Source organism: Peromyscus eremicus, chromosome 11, assembly GCF_949786415.1.
Source record: "Peromyscus eremicus chromosome 11, PerEre_H2_v1, whole genome shotgun sequence".
In the NCBI taxonomy this organism is placed as follows: Eukaryota; Metazoa; Chordata; class Mammalia; order Rodentia; family Cricetidae; genus Peromyscus; species Peromyscus eremicus.
In genome coordinates this window covers 48,409,398-48,433,737 of record NC_081427.1, presented here as the reverse complement: position 1 = coordinate 48,433,737, position 24,340 = coordinate 48,409,398, and the positions used below count along the sequence as shown (strand labels likewise).

General features: G+C 42.2%; 1 protein-coding gene across 1 annotated transcript in view; it reads left to right on the top strand.

Annotated features, from left to right (window-relative positions):
• Positions 1–1,990: 1,990 nt before the first annotated feature.
• Positions 1,991–24,340, top strand: part of LOC131921514 (baculoviral IAP repeat-containing protein 1b-like) — a 35,759-nt gene continuing 13,409 nt past the window's right edge. Inside the window, exons 1-9 of the mRNA XM_059276253.1 lie at positions 1,991–2,555; positions 4,091–4,190; positions 6,924–7,005; positions 8,277–8,328; positions 9,259–9,378; positions 10,356–10,455; positions 13,012–13,093; positions 14,952–15,009; positions 15,856–17,967. Of these exons, the coding sequence (XP_059132236.1) occupies positions 1,991–2,555; positions 4,091–4,190; positions 6,924–7,005; positions 8,277–8,328; positions 9,259–9,378; positions 10,356–10,455; positions 13,012–13,093; positions 14,952–15,009; positions 15,856–17,967 (3,271 nt within the window). The remainder of the gene's footprint in view (positions 2,556–4,090; positions 4,191–6,923; positions 7,006–8,276; positions 8,329–9,258; positions 9,379–10,355; positions 10,456–13,011; positions 13,094–14,951; positions 15,010–15,855; positions 17,968–24,340) is intronic.

Below are 24,340 nucleotides of genomic sequence, written 5' to 3'. Positions count from 1 at the left end.
CATGTAGAGTACAACCCCTGGAAAGTGAGCACAATAAAAATAATGGTTTCAAGGGGTTGGAGAGAGGGCTTAGCAGTTGAATGGGAGCTGCCCTCACAAAGGAACCAATTTTGTATCATGGCCAGGCCACTTACAACATGTAACTGAAGCTCCTGGGGATCTGACACCTTTTCTGGAACATACACACCCATACACATACATAAAAATAAAATCTTTAAGGATAAATATTTAACTGAATGATTTTATCCAATTGTCATCATCAAGCTATATAATTTTGTATATATTTTTCTTTTATGTACATGGTAAACATATGCCCATATTCTACATAATTTACACTTGGAGTTGGGCATGCTGACACCTACCTACCTGTAAACATCCTAGCATGCTAGAGGCTGAGGTCCTGGGTTGGATTGTTCCAAGTTCTTGGCCTCCTCTACAAAGAATTGGAAATAAAGGCTCACATGGATTTGCACAAGAACAAGATGACCTTATCTGGAACCAAACAATGGCACAGACTTACCTTCAAGACTGACAGTGGACCACATGAGCAAGAATATTCAAGGGGCCTAATTATTATTTGGAGATGTCTTTTATGGGGCTCAGGAAAAGAAAGGTTGATTACCAGGCAAGGGCACTGTTTGGACAGACAGGCTTGAGTTATGCAAGTCCTTGGTCACCGTGCCTGTCACTTCCCACAATGCCTGTGATTTTCATCATATACATGCCCCAAATGGGAAATAGGGAAATCTCCTTAAACATTTATTTAAAGACACAGTTTTGCTTTCCTGCATATGCATCTGAAACCAGTTCAGGCCACATCAGCTGTAGCACAAATCTTAAAAGGTCTTATTAATAAAAACAAACCTAGAGCCAGGTACTGGGGTCAACACTGGAAGATCAGAGGAGCAGAACAAGCCACAGCCACCTCACTTTGCGGGTTCCTCAGCTGATCCTGTTTCCTCAGACTGGAAGCCTCTGAGTCCTCATCCAAATGGATCTCAGCCGAACTGCTGCTCAAAAGCCCAAAAGCTTAACCAGCTCTAGTTCCTGGTTTTCATGCCTTATATACCTTTCTGCTTTCTGCCATCACTTCCTAGGATTAAAGGCATGAGTCACCATTCCTGGCTGTTTCCAGTGTGGCTTTGAACTCACAGAGATCTGGATGGATTTCTGCCTCCCAAGTGATAGGATTAAAGGCATATGTGCCACCATTTTCTGGCCTGTATGTCTATCTAGTGGCTGTTCTGTCCTCTGACCCCAGTTAAGTTTATTAGGATGCCCAATATGTTGGGGGACACAATATATCACCACACACCAGCCTTTCCAATCATCCTATCCCAATACATTGGGAATATTTGATGAGACAGGATGATCTAAATTTGACTGTGGCTAGGAGCAGAGAAACCTGTGGGATTGTTCAGAGATGAGGCTACATGTAGCCCAGTGCAGGCTGGGTTGTGAAGGAGGTGTGTGTGAAGGGTCTACACAGGTGAAGGACTTAGGATACCAAGGACATTATTACAAAACCAAATAGGGTCCAGACTAAGTTCTCTACTGCGGTTGTCTGTTTCAACCTTAAGCTCTAGGCTAGAATGGGCTACATGCAAGGTTCTATCTCAGAGAAGCAAGCAAGCAATCCAGCTACAGGACATTTGCAAGTCTTCATGAATGGAGTCAGGTCCCTCTCTGGTTCGTTGTCAGTGCTCAAGGCCTGGCCCATTGCTTGGCACTCAGGTAGGTGCTTAGCAAATATTGTCGATTAAGGGGATGAATATTGATGTTTCATAGTTTCTCAAGCAACTTCTTTCTTTCACAAGTTGCAGTCAAAGGTCAACTTACAAGAGTTGCTTGTCTCCTACCTACCATGTGGGTCCTGGCGTGCAAACTGAAGTCATCGAGATTGTAGCAAGTCCCTTTACCCACCGACTTGTTTCTCTGGTCCTGAGACACAACTCTTTATAATCATCTGCTTCCCTGTCTCTACTAGAAAATGGCAGCTGAGGGAGAAGCCTTTGAGGAGAGGATTTCCGAATATGATGATGAGTTGGCCTCTGAGCTCTCTGCTCTTCTCGGTGTAGATGCGTTTCAGGTCATAAAGAGACTAGACGAAGAAGACCATCAGGAACGAATGAAAATGAAGAAAGGTTTTAACTTGCACATGCGCAGTGAAGCCAAGCGATTAAAGACTTTCGTGACGTATAATACTTTCAGATCATGGACGCCACAGGACATGGCAGCTGCTGGGTTTTACCACACTGGGGTGAAACTTGGGGTTCAGTGCTTCTGCTGTAGCTTAATCCTCTTTTGCAACAGACTCAGGAATCTTCCCATAGAAAGTCACAAGAAATTCCGTCCAGGATGCGAGTTCCTTTTGGGCAAAGACGTCGGTAACATTGGCAAGTACGACATAAGGGTGAAGAGTCCCGAGAAGCTGAGAGGTGGCAAAGCAAGGTACCAAGAGGAGGAGGCCAGACTGGAGTCCTTTGAGAACTGGCCGTTTTATGCCCATGGGACATCGCCCCGTGTGCTCTCAGCAGCTGGCTTTGTCTTTACAGGTAACTGGATTCTATCTTATCAGGTGTTTCTGTTAAACATAAAGTTTAGTTTCCATTTTTTAAAAATGTGTGTGTGTGTCTGTGTGGGGGCGGGTTGCACTTGTGAGTGCAGGTGTCCAGAGAGTCCAGAAAAGAACACTATAGCCTCTGGAGCAGTGGTTTCACGTGGTTGTGAGCTGTCTAGAGTGGGTGCTGGGAACCAAACTCCAGTCCCTGCAAGAGCCCTCTTAGTCACTGAGCCATCTCTCCCACTCTCTGTTCCTCCTCCTCCTCCTCCTCCTCCTCCTCCTCCTCCTCCTCCTCCTCCTCCTCCTCCCTCTTCCTCCTCTTCCTCTTCCTCTTCTTCTTCCTCTTCTTCTCCTCCTCCTCCTCTTCCTCCTCCTCCTTCTCCTTTTTCCTCTTCCTTTTCCCCTTCTCCTTCTCCCTCTCCCCCTCCCCTTCCTCCTCCTCCTCCTCCTCCTCCTCCTCTTTCTTCTTCTTCTTCGTCTTCCTCTTCTTCTCCTACTACCTCTGGTTAATCATTCCTTATTTGTTAAACGTGTTAGAGGAGATCTAGTTCATTGACCGTCAACTTTAATAACTTTATTTCCACTTTAATTTACTTTTAATGATTATTAGCTTGCCAAGTATGTGTAAAATGAAAGGTTCTTTTCTGTAAATGTGGACCTTAGGAGCTATTAATTGAAGGTTGAGCATGTAGCTCATTACTAGAGGGTTAACTTGGCCATTGCCTTAGTTCCAGCACTGGAAAACAAAAATAGAATGACTCTGGAAAACACTAGTTCAGTTCATAAGGTCATGAAAATGGATCATGAGATAGATGGATCATGAGATAGCTCCATCCCACTTTCCTCTAGTTTTATGAACATCACTACTCATATATATTCTTGATTTGTTTTATTTCTATAGTTTTGGAAGGATTCTTTTACTTTTTTAACCCCCATCTACAAGGCAAACAGCCTTTGAGCACACTGCACTTTGAAATGCCTTAGCCACACACAGGTGTTAGGACAGATGTGAATGATAATTATAGCAGCGTCTTCAGTGTGCTGAGTACCCACTTAAGCTGTACATGGATTGAACACTAATTCTAATTCAGCCAGTTTGTCCTTCCCCCGCATTTCATAGTTAACTGAGTTTCAAAGAATTAGAGAAATGTGCCTCCATTTCCATAGAAAAGCATGGCAAAGCTAACTCTTAGGCCTTATATCAGCATCATTCCAGTGAGCCCTAGTATTTGCCCATTTCTCTATCACTTTGGTCCTGAAAACTAAAGAGCAACCTCTATCTCTGAGAAGCCAGTGTGTGAGGACTTGAGGACTATGTATATGGAGGAAGGGATGTCTGGGGGATGGAGGTCCAGAGCTCAGAAGGGAGTCATTTGGGGCAGTGGGACTGTGGACAGGGATTCAGCCAGAGAGGTCATGGAAGAACAGGCATGCTGGAGTCTGTCTTGTTCTGGAACAAGATGATCAGCTCCAAGGTCTCACCTGGTGCCATTGCTGACCAGTCAAAACATGTTACTGCATCTGTAGGTAAAAGGGACACCGTGCAGTGTTTCTCCTGCGGTGGATGCTTGGGAAACTGGGAAGAAGGAGATGATCCTTGGAAGGAGCATGCCAAGTGGTTCCCCAAGTAAGCAGGCAAACCCTTTATTCTTATTTTCAGTTTTGGTTTTGTTTGTTTGTTTAGCAGGATGAAACTGGAGACCAAAGACCAACATTGTTGGAGTATCACCTGAGTTCTGACATTTCTCTTATTGATAAACTATGGGATCATTCCAGAAATTTTCAAGCAAGGAAGATGTGGTTACATAGTGAAAACTTTGAATCACATGAACTTAAATGGCTTTTTCTATTTTATGTAATTTTTGCTCTATTATTTTTCATTTTTATATTTTCTGTATAGTGTGTTGATGCATGTAGAGTGTGTTTATGTGTGTGGTGTGTTGGTATGTAGTGTATGTATGTGTACTTGTGCATACCTGTGGAGGTCACAAGTTGATATAGGTATCCATCCACTCATCATTCTCCACCTCATATTTTTGAGATAGGCCCTCTGGGGTTCACCTGTCCCCATTCCTCCAGGAATAGGGTTAGAGACATGGTGGACTGGGTCTTGCTTTTACATGGACAGCACAGATTCAAATTCAGGCCGTCATGGTCATGCTGAGGTACTTTACCTATTGAGGCATCTCCCCAGGTCCAACTTTTCATTTTTATTTTTAATTGTTGGTTGGAGGAGATGGGGTAGGTGTAAGTCAGTGCAGGTGCCCATGGCGGCCAGACATGTTAGATTTTCTTAGAGCTGCAGTTACAGCTGGCTGTCTAAAGTGAGTGCTGGGCACTGAATTCACGTCTTCTGCAAATACATTAAGTGCCCACTCTCCATGCCCATCTCACTGTTATTAAATGATTTTTTTTCCCCTGAGACAGGGTTTCTCTGTGTAGTCCTCACTGTCCTGGAACTCACTCTGTAGCCCAGGCTAGCCTTGAACTCACAGAGATCTACCTGCCCCTGCCTACCAAATGCTAGGATTAAAGGTGTATGCCAACACTGCCCCGCTAAATGTTGTTTTGTTATCCCTAGTATTACAAAATGTCTTGTCAAGTAGCAGTTTCATGATTTACCATAACTAACAAATGAGTTCATCTGAAAAGGGATGGAAATGGTGTATAAGTAAAAGAAGATGACTGTTTATAATATTACAGGTGGGCCAGGCAGTGGTAGTACACGCCTTTAATCCCAGCACTCGGGAGGCAGAGGCAGGCAGATCTCTGTGAGTTTGAGGCCAGCCTGGTCTACAGAGTGAGTTCCAGGACAGGCATCAAAGCTACACAGAAAAGCCCTGTTTCTAAAAACAAAAAACAACAACAAAATATAACAGCTGGTTTCACACCCTATAGAACCTGCACAAAATGAAGATGGTTACTGGATGCGATGGCACACATCTGTAATCCCAGTGCTAGGAGGGAGGAGGCAGTAGAATCAGGAGTTCAAGGCCATCTTCTGATTTAAAAAAAAAATTGCAAGGAGACCAGATGCCTGGGTCACCAGGACCATAGGAGGGAGAACAAGTGGATTTTACTTCAGAGAATCAGAGTTTTTGTTATTGTGGTGGTCTTTCACCCTGCTTAGGAAAGAAATCATATTTTAATCATTTTTAATAATGTGTTTAGTGGTGGTTTTGTGTACCTATTGTTTTGTTTCTGCCACATACAATTTCATTCCTTTAACTGGTTTCCAAACTTTTATTATGGAAATCTCTCAAAGTACAGAAAGTATAGTGAGCACCTGTCCATCTCTTTCCCATCATCTGAACGGAATACCAAGGATCAGGTTATGTCAAAGCAAATTCCAGCTAACACATGGTTCTATTTGTTATTCTTTTAGTGTATAACTTTAAATAATGATAAAAAAGAAAAAGGAATCATGGTATCATCATGTTTCCTAAAAAGATGAGCATTAACACCTAATACCATTAAATATCATTGACAGTATTCAAGGCCCTTCTCCCTCCATCTCTTGGGATTTTTTTTACATTGATTGTGTGTGTGTATGTGTGTGTGTTGCACACTCTGCTTACTGTGAATCACTATCTTTGATTCTATTGCATATGTGTTTCAAGGTAAGAACAGTAGTGTAAGCCTGTAGTCCAGGCTTCTCTTGGGGGAACTGGTTGACGTCAAGAGTATGACATCACCACCACAACACAGGAAGAGGCTGTCTTGAAATCAAAATTAAAATGATGTGAAGGGTTGTCATAGTCTGCTTTCTGTTGCTGTTGCTTTCTGTTGCCACATGACCAAAAGCAACCAGAGAAGGAGAGGGTTTGCATGTCCAGATGACAGTCCACCACTGAGGGACATCGGGGCAGGAACATGAGCAGGAGCAGACAGACACCATGAAAGAACGTTGCTTGCTGCCTTGTTCCCAGGCTCATGCCCAGCTACCTTTCTTATGCCTCTCAGGACCGCCTGCCCAGGGGTGGCACTGCCCACAGTGGACTGGACCCTCTCACATCAATCGTTAATCAAGAAAATTCCCGCAGACTTGCCTATAGGCTGATCTGGTGGAGGCATTTTCTCAACTGTGGCTCCCTCTTCCCAGATGACTCTAGCTTGTGTCAAGTTGACAAAATAACTAACCAGCACAAGATTTGATTTTAAATAATGATATATTTTATCATTGATATAATTTAAATTTTTCTAACAGCATGATGTTAATCCTCATGAGTAAGGTTTCAGGAAATTTTTGACTGTTTTATCATATTCAACAATTTGATGGGTATTTACCAAATATTTATTGTGATATAAATAATCTTTGTCACAGTATTGGGGTAAATTTTAATTATATTTTTCATTATAGGTGTGAATTCCTTCAAAGTAAGAAATCCTCAGAAGAAATTGCCCAGTATATTAAAAGCTACGAGGGATTTGTCCATGTAACGGTAATTCACAACAGCAAACTCTGTTTGACAATAGTATGTCTTCATCACACACTACTAATATCTGAATCCTCAGAGTAGAGACACAATCTTGTGGTCTTGCTCAGCTGGACCCGTGTGAGGTGGTTTTGCAGGCTGGCTTTGGGTAGCTTCTGCTGCCTCCTCATCTTCCCTCTGACTGAGGCCACTGCCCTGGCTTCCTGCTGCCTCCCTCTGGATGCCTGACTCAGTCTTCTGTCCTAGTTCCTGGTGACAGCAGGGACCTCAGAGCTGGCTTCTGCCCCTGGCTGTCTAGGCTCTAAAGTAGTAGGGACTTCCTAGTGGCAAGAGGTGGGAAACTTAGCCCAAACAGAAGCCAAGGGAGGATGTCATGGTTGACTGACTCAGAGGCAGCGTCTGCAGAGAGCACAGACTGAAAGTCTGGGTGCAGTTTTCTCGGAGGGAGAGTTGCTCAATCAGAAAGGTTCTTCTGAGGTGAGCTTGTTGTGCCCATGTCGCGGAACCCCCAGAGACCACCAAGGAGCCAGTTTCCGATGCAAACACACGAGGATCTTTTTATTGCCAGATTTGAACCTGGGCGGCCAACCTAAACTCCGAAGGAAGATTCGGCAGCCACCGGTCCACGAGTAGGGGGTTTTTATAGGGAAAAATCTCAAGCTGGGAAATGGCAATTCGGGATTGGTTAGAAGGGGTATGGGGTTAGGTGATTTTTTTTGAAACCATTGGTCCAGACTTTGGGCGCAAACCCACATTTTGAAACCATTGGGTTAGACTTTTGGCTGGGAACCACAACCCGCTGAACAGGATCATCTGGACTATTCAGCAGCATTATCTAGATATCGTCAAGGGCCATAAACCACAGGCAGGATGTCTGCAGGAGTATCTGAATCCTTTCGAGTTGTCATGGCACATTCCTGAGGTCCTTCAGCAGGAACTGAGTACAGCATGTGGTCTGAGAAGGTGACCTTTCCCTAGGATAGAGTCTGTAAAGTTAAATCTAGTCCTTCACAAACTGCCTTCCCATGGCTCAGTTCCTCATGAGTGTGTGTTTGACTGCAGTTCTGTTGCTGAGCTGCGTGTCCCCTAAGAGTGACCCTGAGAAAGTTCCCATTTCCAACATCAATAGGAATCAAGCCAAAACTAAAGGACTGCTTTGTGAACAATTCTGCTGCTCTAAGGAAACTTGGCTTTAGTGGGGGAAGTCCTTCACTTGCAGCTCACAGATAGATGTATATTTTATAAATCAGTCAGTAACCTGAATTTCTTTCCCTCAGGGAGAACATTTTGTGAATTCCTGGGTCAGAAGAGAATTACCTATGGTGTCAGGTAAAACCTCAGGCACATTCCAAACACTTTGCTTCTTTCTTTCCTTTCCTGTGTTCCCCCACACCCCCATGTCTGTGTGGTGCCACATGTGTGCAGGTGCTTTTGGAAGTCAGACAGGGGTACCAGATCCCTTGGAGCTGGAGTAGCAGGCATCTGTGAAAGCCTGATGTGATTGCTGGGAACTGAACTTGGGTCCTCTGGAAGAGCAGTAAGTGCTCTTAACCACCGAGCCATCTCTCCAGCCCTCATCAACTTGCTTTAAAAATTACATTCATAAGTGACTTACCTGTATTGTATGTGGGTATGCATGGGTCCCATGTGTGAAGGTGCAAAAGTCAGAGGACAACTTACAGGAATTGGTTCTCGCCTTCTACCATGAGGACTCCAGGAATTAGTTAAAAGCTTGTTAAGTTTAGCGGCAAACATCTATACCACAGAGTCACAGAAGTGGCTTAGTTTTGAGTGTAGGTGAGCATAGCTAAACTACAGTACAGGCGGAGCCATAGCTGATGTTTCCCTTAAAACAACTAAAATCTTGGATAAACTGTTTTGGAAGCACTTTCAGGGTCCTTCCTATCCCAGGCTGGCCTCAAACTCAAATGAACCTTGAACTTTTGGCCCTCTTGCTGAATGCTGAGACAGAGCTTCTCAGGTGCTGGGGATGGAACCAACCTAGGACTTCCTGAATGCCAAGAGAGCACTCTGCAAATTGAGCTATATCCCCCGTCCCCCAAAGTGTTCGAAATTGGCACAGTGCACTGTGAAGAAACAAAGAAATATTCACACTGCAGTGAGGTGACTTCATGCTTTTCTAACCACCCTCAATTATTTTGACGCAAGCACAGTACCCCAGATCATTCCACCTGCACACACAGTTACTTGAACTTTGCAATCAAAGCCTGGTGCTCTCACCTACATCTGTTTTTCAAGCTTACTGCAATGACAGCGTCTTTGCTAATGAAGAACTAAGGCTGGACACCTTTAAGGACTGGCCCCATGAATCCCCTGGGGCTGTTGAAGCTCTGGTGAGAGCAGGCCTTTTCTACACAGGTGAGTCAGCTTTGTACTTTCTTTATTTTATGTTTATGTGTGTGAGTGTTTGCCTGCATGTGTTCCTGCCACAAGCCTGTGTGGTGCCCTCAGAGGCCAGACAGGGTGTTGGATCCTCTGGAACTGGGGTTATAAATGGCTGTGAGCCATCATGTGGCTGCTGGAACCAAACTCGACTCCTTTGCAGATCCACAAGTGACCTTACGGCTGAGCCTCTCTCTGGTACCTCGTCAGTATCTTGTGTCCAGCACACACTCTAATCCTGCTCCTGCCTTTCTCTTCACACTCCACAAGGTGTCATAGATCTCCTTGGGGGCCCCCAAGACCTTCAAATTCCATAGCTCAGCCTCTGAACGTGTGGATTCTGCAGTCACTCCATCAACAGACATCTTCCACTGGAACAAATGATCTCACCACACGGTCTGGACCCTTTGTGTCCTCCTGGCTGCCTTCCTCAAGTCTCACAGATGACATGTCCCATTTCTAATGAAACACAGCTGGCAATAATGTGAGAAGAGACAAGGAATTCTTCATAATCTAGCTAGCATAGAGATGCCTAAATTTGTTCTTCTTCTCACCCCCCAACAAGTATATTCTTTCTGATTTATTCATTAAGCAAATGCTGATTGAATGCCTGTGTCTGTAAAAGTCACTGGTGTCCAAATCAGACAAAAATCTCTTCTCTCACTGATCTTCTGTTCCAGATTCTAATGGCAAATCTTCCAGGATGAGTTTGCGAGAGGGTGTTCATCAGAGCACACGGTGCACAGGAACATTCAGTGGCTATTACTGAACACCCCATTGAAAGACCAAGAGTCCTGTGTGAACTAGTGCCCCCTAGTGACCCATGCATGACTTTGCCACACAATCCAATTGGAGATGCAAATAGGATTTCAGTAGTGAAATCTGGAGTTATTATCTGCTTGTGAGTTGACAGGTGTATGTGCTGTTGAACTGACCATATTCCCTTATTCTAGGCAAAAATGACACTGTCCGGTGTTTTTCCTGTGGAGGATGCATGTCAAAATGGGAGGAAGGTGACGACCCATTAGAAGATCACACCAAGTTTTTCCCCAAGTGAGCATGGTGAATTCTCTTGACTTGGAATGTACTTCAATGGTTATCCCTCTCTGTCCATGTTTTCCCTGTGGATAGGATCTGCCCTCTCCTCTGGTTCCTGTTGTGAAGGATGCATCCTTATAGCTTCATCTCTTTCCTCCCATGACACTCCCTGTCTAGCTTTTTTCTCATCAGTTAGATCTTGGTTCTGGTTGTGTGCATATACACACTTTTAAAGACAGGGTCTCTCTATGAGCCCAGACTATCTTAGAAATGCTATCTAGCACAGTAGGACTTGAACCCCTGATCTTCCCTCCTGCCTCAGTCTCCCAATTGCTGCCTTTCTGGTTTTTTTTTTTTTTTTTTCCCCGAGACAGGGTTTCTCTGTGTAGCTTTGCGCCTTTCCTGGAACTCACTTGGTAGCCCAGGCTGGCCTTTCTGATTCTTTTGATTTCAAGCTAGTTTTCCTGTCCTCCTCATTCTAGAATTTAGGGTTTTCTATTGTTATTGTCTAAGATGTTCCCAGTGGTTTTCTTTTTCCAGTGCTGGGGATGGAACCAGTGAGTTGGACACGCGAGGCAAGACCTTTACTGTTGAGCTGCTCTGACCCCATTTCAGTCAATCTTCAAGTTAATTTTTATTTCTTCTCTACACATAAAAAATTGTATAAAAGTTCAATTGTAAAATGAAATTTGTTATTTTCACTTAGAAATTAAAATTTTCAGAGAATAATATATACAGATTGAAAAGTGAGTACTTCTGGGCATAATGTTGAACACATGGAATCCTAGCTCTTGGAAAGCTAGAGGAAGAAAAGCATAGCTTTGTTTTATACTAAAGGCTTTACTATGAATTATCTAAAATCTACTCTATTTTAAAAATCCAGCACTTGTAATTGAGAAATAAATGTCTTTTGCTATGGTATCCCTTTGAAGGCATAAAAATCTGCAACTGTGTTGGTGTCTCTGTGGTCTTTGTTCAGTTCCACAGTTGTGTCCTGTGTGCACGCAATGCATGCCTAAAATTGCACTAAATTGTTGTGGCCTTAGAAAAATTTAAGTTTAATTATTTAACTTTTAAATATAACAGGTTTCTTTTGCTTTTTTCTATTTGTTTTGTTTTTTTATGTGTGGGTTTTTTTTGTTTGTTTTGTTTTGTTTTTGACACAGGGTTTCTCTGTCTAGCAACCCTGGCTGTCCTAGAACTCACTCTGTATACGAGGCTGGCCTTGAACTCACAGAGATCCACCTGTCTCTGCCTCCCAAGTGCTGGGATTGAATACATGTGCCAGTACCCACCCACCTTAATTATGAAGTTTTAAATAATTATTTGCTCTTGACATAGAATAGTAATAGTATCCCAAGTCCTTAATAATATTTTTAAATGTTTTATTAACATTCATTAATTATGTGTAATAATGACACTTTCATATATCTACATTATGACCTTTACATATATAGAGAGACAGTGTATTCCAATCATGATCACGATCCCTCCTCATCGCCCTCTCTTATCTCCCTCTACCTCCCCCTTAGTTCTCTTCCTTCTAAAATCACATGTTTGGGACCAGCCCAGGGCTATGTAGCAAGACCTATCCTCAACTGAAATAAAGAAATAAATGGAGTATTTCCATCTAATTTAAAAGTTTAAAGATACTCGGCCGCAATGGCCACTTTTTTTTCCCTTTACTTATTTTTTTAAATATTTTATTTTATGTGCATGGGTGTTTTGCCTGCATTTATCTCTGTGCATTACATGCATGCCTGGTGCCCAAAGAGCTCAGAAAAGGGCATTGGATCCCCTAGAACTAGAGTTACAGGAGGTTGTGAGCTATCTGATACGGGTTTTGTCCTTTGTTGTCCTTTTTATGAATCTAGAGTTTTCTCATTATTTACTCTTTAAAATTTTTTATTTATTTTTACTTTGTTTATTCTGTAAATGTGTGTTTATGAGTATATTCGTGTATATACATTGTGTGTACTATATACAGGCCAAAGGGAGACATGGAACACCCCAGCCCCCTTTTTTTTTTTTTTTTTTCCGAAGACAGTATTCTCTGTGTAGCCCTGGCTGTCCTGGAACACAACCAGGTTGGCCTTGAACTCAGAGATCTATTTGTCTCTTCCTCCAAAGTCCTGGGATTAGAGGTGTGTACCACCACTTGGGAGCATCCTCTTCTTTAAGTCCCTATCTTGTTACCAGGAGACAGGGTCTCTCACTGAACCTGAGCTGAGCTAGCATCCAGCAAGCCCCAGTGATCCTCTCGCCTCCACTCCCACAGTGCTGGGAAACTGTGTTTTATCCTTTAAGCTCCTTGTAACTGTTTCATGGACAGACACTATGTGCTCATCCCAACACATTCCCCGGATGTCCTTACCATCACTTTACAACCCACTTTCATGGTGTTATTGAAAGCCACAGTCTGAGTATCATATACGACACAACACGACAGAATCACTGGAACTGTCAGCTTTCCATTTCATTCTTGGCCCCAAATCTTCATGTTTTTTAAAAACCCAACACAAGCACTTAACTGCATGCAACTATTTTGTGACTTTTATCTCCTCTGTTTAGCTGTGTATTTCTTCAAAACCTGAAGTCCTCTGCAGAAGAGATTCCTGCCTTTCAGAACCATTGCCCATTTCCGGAAGCCATGGTAATTAATGGACACCGCCCCTTCTCCGACTCGGCAGCACATGGTCCTGTGGTTGAACACTGTTTTGAACAGCAATTGCCAATTGTAAATGTATCATAATTAAATCAATTCTACAGTTATCCAATAAGCAATATCAAGTGAGAAGTATAGTCAGGAACTTTACAGTGGACAAGGGAGACACACTAGCTATCTTCATGAAATGCACATCAACTCCTTCTCCTATAAGAAGTCTGTTGTTGAAATTCTTTTAGATTTATTAAACGTTCAGACTAACTGGACCCCATCTGTGACCTCTGGAGGGTAGTAGGCTTGTCTTCTTATTTCTTTTGGGATGTGCAAGGCAAGTTTTAATTTGTTTGGGACAAGTTCTCATTGTGTAGCTTAGGCTGACTTTGAACTTGCTATGTTCAAGTCCCAGACTGGCTGGGAATTTGTGATCCTCCTGCCTCAACCTTCCAAATGCTGGAATTACAAGTGTGTGCCACCATTCCTATTTGACTTTTTGTTCTTTACTACAATTCAGGAGATCAAACTCAAGGTCTTGTGCAAGCTAGGCAAGGAATCTATGACTGAGCTGTACCCCTGGCCTACAGGCATGTTTCTCTGACAAAGCAAGTGCCCAGCAAAATCATGAAGTCAGATGATGCTCTGACCCCTACGTGTTTCTCTGACACAGTCTAACCATCAGTTCATTGCTGACACAAACCACCTCACACTGTAGTGATGGACATGCTGCTTCTCATGCCACAGAACAGAGAACAAAGCTGGGCATGGTGGCTCGTGTCAGGACAACAGCACTCTGGAAGCTGAGGCAGGAGAATTATCAGCAGTCAACATCAGCCTGGACAATAGTTTAAGATACCACCTCGTAAAAGAGACACAAAAACAAAACAAACACCAACAAAATAATGGAAGAAAAGTAAAGGAAAACAAAACAACAGAGCGATTTTGGGTTCACTTGATAAAACTCTTTTATTTGGATTTTTTTTTTTCGAGATAAGGTTTCTCTGTGTAGTTTTGGTCCCTGTCCTGGTTCTCACCCTGGAACTCACAGAGATCTGCCTGGCTCTGCCTCCTGAGCGCTGGGATTAAAGGCAGGCCACCACCGCATGACATATTTGGAAATTTAACAATGATATTACAGGAGCAAGGGATGTAGCTCAGTTGCTAGATGTTCCCATAATAGACACACACACACACACACAATCCTTCAACACTGAATAAAACTGGGTGTGACGAGGCATGTTTGGAGTCCCAGAAAAGAAAAAAGACAATGAAGCCTGGAGTGTGTAGGGGGGCACATGCCTATAAAACCAGATTTGGAAATTGAGGAAGGAGGATGAGGAGTTCAATGTTATCCTTGGCTACATAGGGAATTTCAGACCAGCCTACACACTACAAGGAAGTCTCTAAAACAAAAACAAAACCTCACAAAGGTGTGTGAGTAATCACCATTCTCCATCTTGGTGATATGATGATATGATGATATGAAACACATACTTACTAATGACCAAGGATGAAGGCAATACTTACTTAATGCTCTTTGCAGGACCATTCTTGTTCTAGACTCTACAATTGTGATCACCCACACAGCACTCCCCCATAGAGAGGATGTATATCCCATGCATGTACTGTCTAGGAACACACTCTTACAGATGTGTGAGATTTATTCTTTCCTATCTAGAGCACTCCTTCCTTCAATCAGCACTGAGTGTAGGCTGTGTTTAGAAGATGTTGGGTTTTGATGGATTGTATTATCAATTTGATTGATAATATTGATTATATTGTCAATGATAATAACGTACCCAATCTTGATTTAGGAGAAGTTTTGATTTAATAAAGAATTTCTCGTTCAAAGAGCACCACAGGTGAAAGCAATCATGAGGATCCAGTGGCCATTCACTCTACGGTGGCCGGTAAGAACTTGAAAGCAACATGGGATTGTGTGTATTTGTATGTAGAGATTTGAAAGGAAAGTGTATTTATAATTGTCCAAGGAGCTCCTAGAGAGGAGGGCACTGACATGGAGGGAACTGTGGGTGAGAGAGTGTCAGCATTCCTGTGACATCTTGAGAGAGAATGCAGAACTACTGACAGAGGTCCTTGTGTGAGATCCAAACCAGCTAGTCTTAAAGGCTTCGTGCAGCAAGCCGGATTCCTGCGGTCTTAAATGGGAGATTAGGATGCCAGAGTATTCTTAAAAGCACACATTATGTCTAAGTCTCCATGTCAAATAGGGCCTTGGACACATGATTCCACATTCTGATGCTGTGAATAGTCTGATAGGATCCCAAAGGGCAGCTCATAGATAGTCCATCCATAGCAGACAGGCAGAATCAAAGACCAGACACAATATCATAGCATTAGGATGGCCAGACTTTGATGGACATATTCATCAATCCCAGTACTTGGGAGGTAGAGGCAAGCAGATCTCTGAGTTTGAGGCCAGCCTGGTCCACAGAGCGAGTTCCAGTACAGCCATAGCTACACAGGGAAAACATGTCTTTTTTTTTTTTTTGTTTTTTGTTTTTTGTTTTTTCGAGACAGGGTTTCTCTGTGTAGCTTTGCGCCTTTCCTGGAACTCACTTGGTAGCCCAGGCTGGCCTCGAACTCACAGAGATCCGCCTGGCTCAGCCTCCTGAGTGCTGGGATTAAAGGCGTGCGCCACCACCGCCCGGCGGAAAACATGTCTTAAAAAACAAACAAAACAAAACATTGCTAGACTTTAAAGTGCTTCCCACTATCTCCACTCCTCTCTGCAGACCTGGCTCAGAGTGCAGCCCAGTGGTTTCAAGAGGCAAAGAGTCTGAGTGAGCAGCTGAGAGGAGCCTACACCAAGGCCACTTTCCGCCACCTGAATCTGCCAGAGGTGTGTTCCGGCCTCGGCACTGACCACTTGCTTGGTTGTGACCTGTCCATGGTTTCAAAGCACATCAGCAGGCCGGTGCAAGAGGCCTTGATGCTTCCTGAGGTCCTCAGCAATCTCAACTCCGTCATGTGTGTGGAGGGGGAAACTGGCAGTGGGAAGACAACCTTCCTGAAGAAAACAGCTTTTCTCTGGGCATCAGGATGCTGTCCCCTGCTGAACAGGTTCCAGCTGGTCTTCTATATCTCCCTTGGTTCCACCAGACCAGACCAGGGGCTGGCTGACATCATCTGTGCCCAACTCCTAGAGGCAGGAGGATGCATCAGTGAAGTGGGCCTGAGCAGCATCATCCAGCAGTTAAAACACCAGGTGCTGTTCCTGTTGGATGACTACCATGGGATGGACTCACTGCCCCAAGCCATAGAAACCCTGATTACAAGAAACTACTTGACCCAAACCTGCTTATTGATCACTGTCCATACAAACAGAGCCAGGGATATCCGCCCATATCTAGATACAATTCTAGAGATCAAAGAGTTTCCCTTCTATAACACTATCTCTGTATTGCGGAAGTTATTCTCACATGATCTAACCCGTGTTCGAAGGTTTATTAATTACTTTGGAAAGAATGTAGATTTACAGGGAATTCACAAAACTCCTCTCTTTATGGCAGCAGTCTGTACTGACTGGTTTCAAAATCCTTCTAACCAGGCCTTTCATGACGTGGCAGCTTTCAAGTCCTATATGAAATACCTTTCCTTAAATCACAAGGCTACACCTGAGCCTCTCAAGGCCACTGTGTCCTCATGTGGCCAGCTGGCCTTGAGAGGCCTTTTTTCATCTTGTTTTGAGTTCAGTAGTGATGATCTCACAGAAGCAGGTGTTGATGAAGATGAAGATCTTACCACCTGCTTGATAAGCAAATTTTCTGCCCAGAGACTGAGACCTGTCTATCGGTTCTTAAGTCCTTTGTTCCAAGAATTTCTTGCTGCCATGAGGCTGACTGAGCTCCTGGGTTCAGAAAGGCATGAAGACCAAGATTTGGGACTTGGCTATTTGAGAAAAATTAACTCACCCTTGAAGGCTGTGAGTGTCTACAGCAATTTTTTGAAATATGTCTGTAGCCACCCTTCATCAAAGGCAGGGCCAAAAATTGTATCTCATTTGCTTCAGTTGGTGCATGATAAAGAGTCGCTGGAGAACATGTCCGAAAATGAAGATTATGGCAAACTCCATCCAGAAACTTCCGAGAGGATAGAGTTTGTTAGGGGGTTGTGGCAGGTATCTCCTGAAGCTTTCTCTTCATTCGTTTCAGAACATCTATTGAGCATTGCTCTAAACTTTGCTTATGAAAGCAACACGGTGGCTGCCTGTTCTCCATTTATTTTGCAATTCCTTCAAGGGAGAACACTGGCTTTGAAAGTACTGAATTTACAGTACTTTGGGGACTACCCAGAAAATCTGCTATTATTGAAGAGTATTGGGGTCTCCATAAGTGGAAATAACAGGATAAGGAGAATAGATTTTTCACTCATGGAAAAATGTTTTGCAAAAGTACAGCCACCAAGTATAGATGAAGACTATGCATCTGCCTTTCAACCTATGAATGAATGTGAGAAAAATTTATCTGAAAAAGAAGAGATAATGAAAAACTATTCAGATATCCAATACCAAGCCCCACCAAATATCAGTTCTGGCTACTGGAAACTGTCCCCTAAGCCGTACAAGATCCCTAGGCTGGAAGTCAGAGTGGCCCACATGGGTCCAGCAGACCCAGCACTGCTCCGGGTCCTAATGGAAGTCTTCTCCGCATCACAGAGTATCGAGCTCCATTTGAACCACAGCAGTGGCTTTCTTGAAAGCATCCACCCAGCTCTAGAGCTGAATAAGACCTCTGTCACCAAGTGCTCCATGCGCAGACTGGAGCTCAGCGCAGCAGAACAGGAGCTGCTTCTCGGCCTGCCTGCCCTGCAGTCTCTTGAGGTCTCAGGGACAAACCAGTTACCAGGTATCCCCGGGTGTTACATAACCGTTCTGATTGACACCGTGTTTTCTTATTCCTAGTTTTAGATGAATGAAACTTCTCAGGCACAAAGTCATAAATGTGCCTTGACAGAAGAGATCTAAGTACTTTCACTGTTTGGGACAGTATATAATTTAGTGACAGGCCCTGAATCATTAATGGATTTCACATAATTAAAACAAAATTAACTTAACACTAACATCAGTATGTCATTGCTTGAGGGAAATCTAAGGGTATTTGAATGGCTTGTTATTAGTAAATGGTGGACTGTGTGTGAGACAATTCTGGAGAATCATCTGCACCCTGACTGTCTGAAGAAGGAGCGGGTTTAGCTTCTCCAGAAAAGGAATTCAAAAGTAGGAACAGTGAAGTCTTACTTAGGTTTCTGTTGCTGTGATATAAAACACTCTGACCAGAAGCAACTTGGGGATGAAAGGGCTTTTCTCACCTTACAACTCCCAGGTCACATAGTCCTTCACTGACGGATATCATGGCAGGAACTCAGGCAGGAACCTGGAGGCAGGAACTGGAGAAGAGACCAGGGAGGCATGTTGCTTACTGGCTTCCTTCCTGTGGCTGCTTATACAGCTGACTTCTTATTCAGCTCTGAACCACCTGTGCAGGGGTACTGTCCCCACTGAGGCTGGCCCTCCGTCAACAATAATTATTCAAGAAAATACCTTAGGCTGGAGAGATGGCTCAGAGGTTAAGAGCACTGGCTATTCTTCCAGAGGTCCTGAGTTCAATTCCCAGCAACCACATGGTGGCTCACAGCCATCTGTAATGAGATCTGGTGCCCTCTTCTGGCTTGCAGGCATACCTGCAGACAGAATAGTATATACATAATAAATAAATAAATAAATAAATAAATAAATAAATAAATAAATAAATAAATAAATAAAAATACGAAAGGAAGAAAGAAAGAAAGAAAGAAAGAAAGAAAGAAAGAAAGAAAGAAAGAAAGGAAGAACCTTACAGACTGCCTACGGACAACCTGATGGTGGTGTTTTCTAAACTGAGGCTCCTCTTCCCACTTAACTCTTTCAAATTGACAGAAACCAACCAGGCAAAAATAAAGTATCTCTTCTAAGTAATGTCTTCCTTTAAATAATATTTGATAGTTTTCAGTCCAGACTTTACCTGACTTTCATTAAATTTGTTGATAGGTGCTTAAGAGTTTTGATAGCCCTGTAATGCCTGGTTTTTAAATTTTTCATAATCATAACTAGTCTAAGCCTTTGTCTTTAGCTATTTGTTACATTCTTAGGAATGCTTTGCTTGTCTATATCTGTGTTCTTTACATTTTTTTAGTTGTGCAAGTTGTGTGTGTGTGTGTGTGTGTGTGTGTGTGTGTGTGTGTGTGTGTTTGCAAATGTGTGCATGGGCACATGACCATGCCACAGCATGTATATGGAGGTGAAGGGACAATCTCAGGAATGACGTTCTTCCTCTCCACCATGCAGATCTTAGGGATTGAAATTAGGTTGGCAGGCTTGGGACAAGTGCTTTTTTCATGGAACCACATCCCTGTGCCATACACCCCTCTTGTGTAGGAGAGGGTCTCATATAGCCTTGGCTGGCTTTGAATTCATTGTGTCTTTGACTATGACCTTGAACTGCCTGAGCCTCTTGCTGCCATGTCCTGAGTGTCAGACTACAGGCATGCTCCAATATCTAGTCCCTCAGAAAATAAAAATATTTTCTACTTTGATCATAAATATCATCCCACAGATTCAAAAAAAAAAATGTCACTTGTCTCATGTGAAATAGAAACAAAGAAGGGCCGGCATGTTACTTGGTCAGTAGAGCGCTTCCCTCTATACACAGGGCTCTGGTTCAATCCCCAGCACTGCATGAGTGAGCGTGATAATGCAAGTGTGCATTCTGAGCACTTAGGAGGCTAAGAGGGTCAGGACCTCTGTAGTCAATAATATTTCAGTGTGTGTGTGTGTGTTATGTATTCCATTTTGCTTCTCCTTACATCCATTGATGAACACTGGTTGTTTCCATTTTCTGGGCATTATGAGAAAGTTTGTCATGATCGTTTGTGTTAAAAGTATCTGTTTGATCCCTGCTGTCAGTTGTCTTGGGTATATCTAGGAATAGAATTGCCTGTTCATATGACGATTCTAATGTTTTGAGACAGGGTCTCTCACTCTATAGCCCAGGCTATCCTTGGAACTCACTATGTAACACAGGCTGGCTTTGAACTCATGCTGATCCTCCTCCCTCAGCCTCTCAGCCACTGGTGTTACCTCTGTGAGCCACCACATCTTCTTTGTGTTTAACCTTTTGAGGAACTTGCCAACTGTGTTCCATGAAGGCTACCCCATTTACCCTCCCACCTGCCATGTGCAAGTCTCAACTTTCTCCACATCTTCCTTAGCCTCATTTTAACTCTGCTTTGCTGTATCATGAACACATTCTAGTAAGTCAGCATTCTCCTATGGCAGAATGAGATTGAGCATATTCTCAACTGCTCATAGTGGCTTTTTATTTTTGTTTTGAGAGATGTCTATTCAAATTCATTGTAATTTAAAAGATTTGCCTAAAAATATTTGGGTTGTTCTTTTGATCTTGACACTCCAAGGCTGAGATAGGAGGAGTGCCAGGGGTCTGAGGCCGGCTCTACCTAGTGAGTTCTTGACCAACCTGGGCAATAGAGCGAGACCCTTTCTCAAACAAAACAAAATCATCTGCTGTAGGAGTTCTTTGTGTATTGTGAATATTAAACTCTTATGTTACAAGGGAAGAATCTCACTGGAGAGCACTTGCCTACCAGGTGCAAGGCCCTGGATTCTATCCCTAGAATGACAAAAGTAAATCTATCAAAACCCTTATCAGACACATGGTTTGAAAACCTTTTTCTCCCATTCTGTAGATTTTCTTTTTACCTCTTTAATGTCCTCTGATGCATAAACAATTGTTAATTTTGATAAGGTTTAATTTATCTTTTTTTCTTGATACTGTTTTTATAGCACATTTAAGGATCCAAAGTCATGAAGATTGCCTGTTTCCTTCTAAGAATTCTATTATTATTATTATTATTATTATTATTATTATTATTATTATTATTCTATGTGTCTTTTACATCATGTATCTTGATCCCATTCATTTCCCTGTCCTTTCATATTCACCCACCTCCCCTGCACTCCCCCCCAATAAAACATTTAAGAGAAAAAAGGAAAAAATAAAAAGGGAAAAATTAAAAAGGGAAAAAATTAAAAATATCATCATGGAAGCTGCAGTGTGACAGAGTAAGTCATGTTCTAGATCCCTTTGTCCATATATCTTTACTTGCACGTGTTCATTGCAAGGAGTCATTCATTGTTCTGATATAGGTGGATTTTCTCCCAAATAACCACTCAGAGGCTTAATATTAGTTATGAAAGCTTGGCCAATACCTCAGGCTTGTTACTAACTAGCTTTTACAACTTAAATTAACCCATTTTAATCAATTATGTGCTGCCACATGGCTTATTGCTTATTACCTCATTTTGTTCATGTCCTGCTCCCTCTGTGTCTGGCTGTCAACTCCTCTGACTCTGTCCTTCTTCTCAGCATTCTCTCTACCCCAATAATTCTGCCTAGCTATCAGCCAATCAGCTTTTTATTAACAATGAGAGCAATAAATATTTACAGTGTACAAAGATTGTTTCACAGCATTTCCCTCTTTTTGTCAACTTAAAAAGGAAAGGTTCTAAGTCTAATGTAGTAAAACGATATACAACAAAAAATAGTTATCAAGAATTATAGTTACAATGTCCAGTCCATTTAGCAATATTAGAGATAATACTCTATTATCTAACTTATCTTTGTGAGTCTAAAGTTTTATACCTAATTTACCTTTTATCATAACTAAGGAAAACTTTAACTATGACTATCTAGTCTTGAACTCCATCAAAGACCCCAGAAGGGTGAAATGTTACCTAACAACAGAGACATCTGGCTGCCTGGACAGCCACCCACAGTTCTTCTGTAATATTGGGGCATTCACCTTTGGCCTACAGGCCTAGTATGTCTGACAGACTTTTCTGAGAAGCAGAGAATTTTGAAGGACTGTCCTATGTTGTCTTTGCAAAGTTTGGCAGTCTGTGTGTGTGTGTGTGTGTGTGTGTGTGTGTGTGTGTGTGTCCTGCTGGTCCAGTTTGGACAATACACTGTCAGCAATTGAGGCAAGGGCAGTTTTTTTCCCCCAAATGTCTAACATTTTCCGTAAAGAAAACAAACTCCCTATGGAGTTTCTTTGATGTCCATCATCCTCTTTTGAAGCAAATTGGTGCTGTCAGGAGCAGACATGCCTCACTGTCATAAAAAGCCTTGGGTTATTAAACATATTAAATGCCATATTCTGCATATCTTTGAAGTATTTGAAGGCCATCTATCTAAATATATCTATTTAACCTTGAAAACAGACCTAATATGATTACAAGTTTGATTTTTATAGGTAACTAACTACTAACCTGTATTTCTTAATTATACATTACATTTTTAAATGAGCTGTATAAGCATAATACCCCAAACAAGAGTAGAAACATGCATACAGTATAACAAAATTAACTTTAAATTCTATCAATATACCAAAATCCATACCAATGTAAAATATTTTGAGATTAATGGTTATTTTTGGATTAAAGTACACTCAATAATCTACCCTTTTATCTCATCATTTCTATATCATATTCCCCTCTTTTCCTTTAGAAAGAAGTCTTTGAATTTAACTCCTTTGTCTAGCCTCCTTTTTTAAAAAAAAAAAAAACTATGACGAATAATAACTTATAACCAACACTCTTTAAATGATGACAAATATCCATAACCAATCTTGTGGGCATTGTTTTCTCTAGATGGCTTCTTGCTGTCTGGGAGCACTGGCATCTTTGGGGGAACCTTGAGAAAATCAGGATAATTGTTAAGTCTTGGCTGGAATAGTTTGTAAGGCTGGACCAGCTCAGCCAGCATCCTTGAAGCTGTTTTGGATGCAGAACTCTGAGGAGACTATAACAGAGGCATTTTGATGCTGGATTACCTGGGCCATTTGTTTTCATTGGTGTCTGGTCAGCTTGTTCTGAAAATACATAAACTTTTAAAGGTAACATATGTATCTGTATTAATGCAAGTACAGGCTATGTGTTGTGCACAAGTTAGCCAAAGATAATTTTTTTTTTGTTTTATGTTTGAGCAGGTAAAATATACATTATGTGTTTGGTAGTCTTTCTAGGTTTATTTCTTTATGTCTATAGTCAAGATTTTTCAGGGGGTCTTCCCCAATCAAACCTGATTCATATCAACGAGGAATGAATCCACAGCCTCTCCTTTCCTGTGGAAATAAAAACATAACCTCTCCCTCAAAGTAACATATCCTTTGACTTCCATTTTGAAGTCAAGACATTTTTTTAAATATATATGTTGGTTTAATCCAGCAGTATTCATAATCCAATGTATCTTAGCAGCTGTCATTCCTTCATCAGCAATCAGAAAATTCAAAGACAACACAATAACAAACAGAACTGACGCCCCATGTATTTTCCATCTTTGCATGACTTTTTTGTTTATATTACTTTATTCTTTCTTTAAAGACTTTATTTTATTATTTTTAAACTATTTTTTTCTGTGACTGTCTATATACCATTTCTCTTTTCTCTCCCAAGTCTATGTACATTTTTAAAAACACTGCAATCGGTTTAGAGATTTCTTTCATCTGGATGGATCTGTCTTTACTGTGTGTCTGTAATCTTTTCTGTCTGCATGAGCAAAACTGAGACCACTGTGCAGCTTAGATCATGGCTTGCTGGCAGCTGACTCCTTCCCCCTTCATTCCCCCAGAGCCCAGTGCTATGGGATGTTCTGTATTACAAGTGTGTTGCTCTGATTGGTTAATAAATAAAACACTGATTGGCCAGTAGCCAGGCAGGAAGTATAGGCGGTACAAGTAGAGAAGAGAATTCTGAGAAGTGGAAGGCTGAGGCAGAGAGACTGCAGCCAGTGCCAGGACAAGGAAGATGTAAGGTACCGGTAAGCCACGTGGCAAAGTATAGATTAATAGAAATGGGCTGAATATAAGAGTAAGAGCTAGACAATGGTAGGCCTGAGCTAATGGCCAAGCAGTTTAAATAATATAAGCGTCTGTATGTTTATTTTATAAGTGGGCTAAGGGATTGCCAGGGCTTGGCAAGATCCAGAGAGAAAACTCACAGCTACAGCCCAGACTCATGGCGGAAGGACCAGTGGGAACCATGTTTACTGACAGCTCTGGGAAGGTTTTGGTTCTATGTTGCTGTAGGTGTCTCCACCCAGTCCTACACCATGTAGCAATGTGCTGCCTGCTTCTCATAAATCCCACACAAGTGCTTGGCAGCAG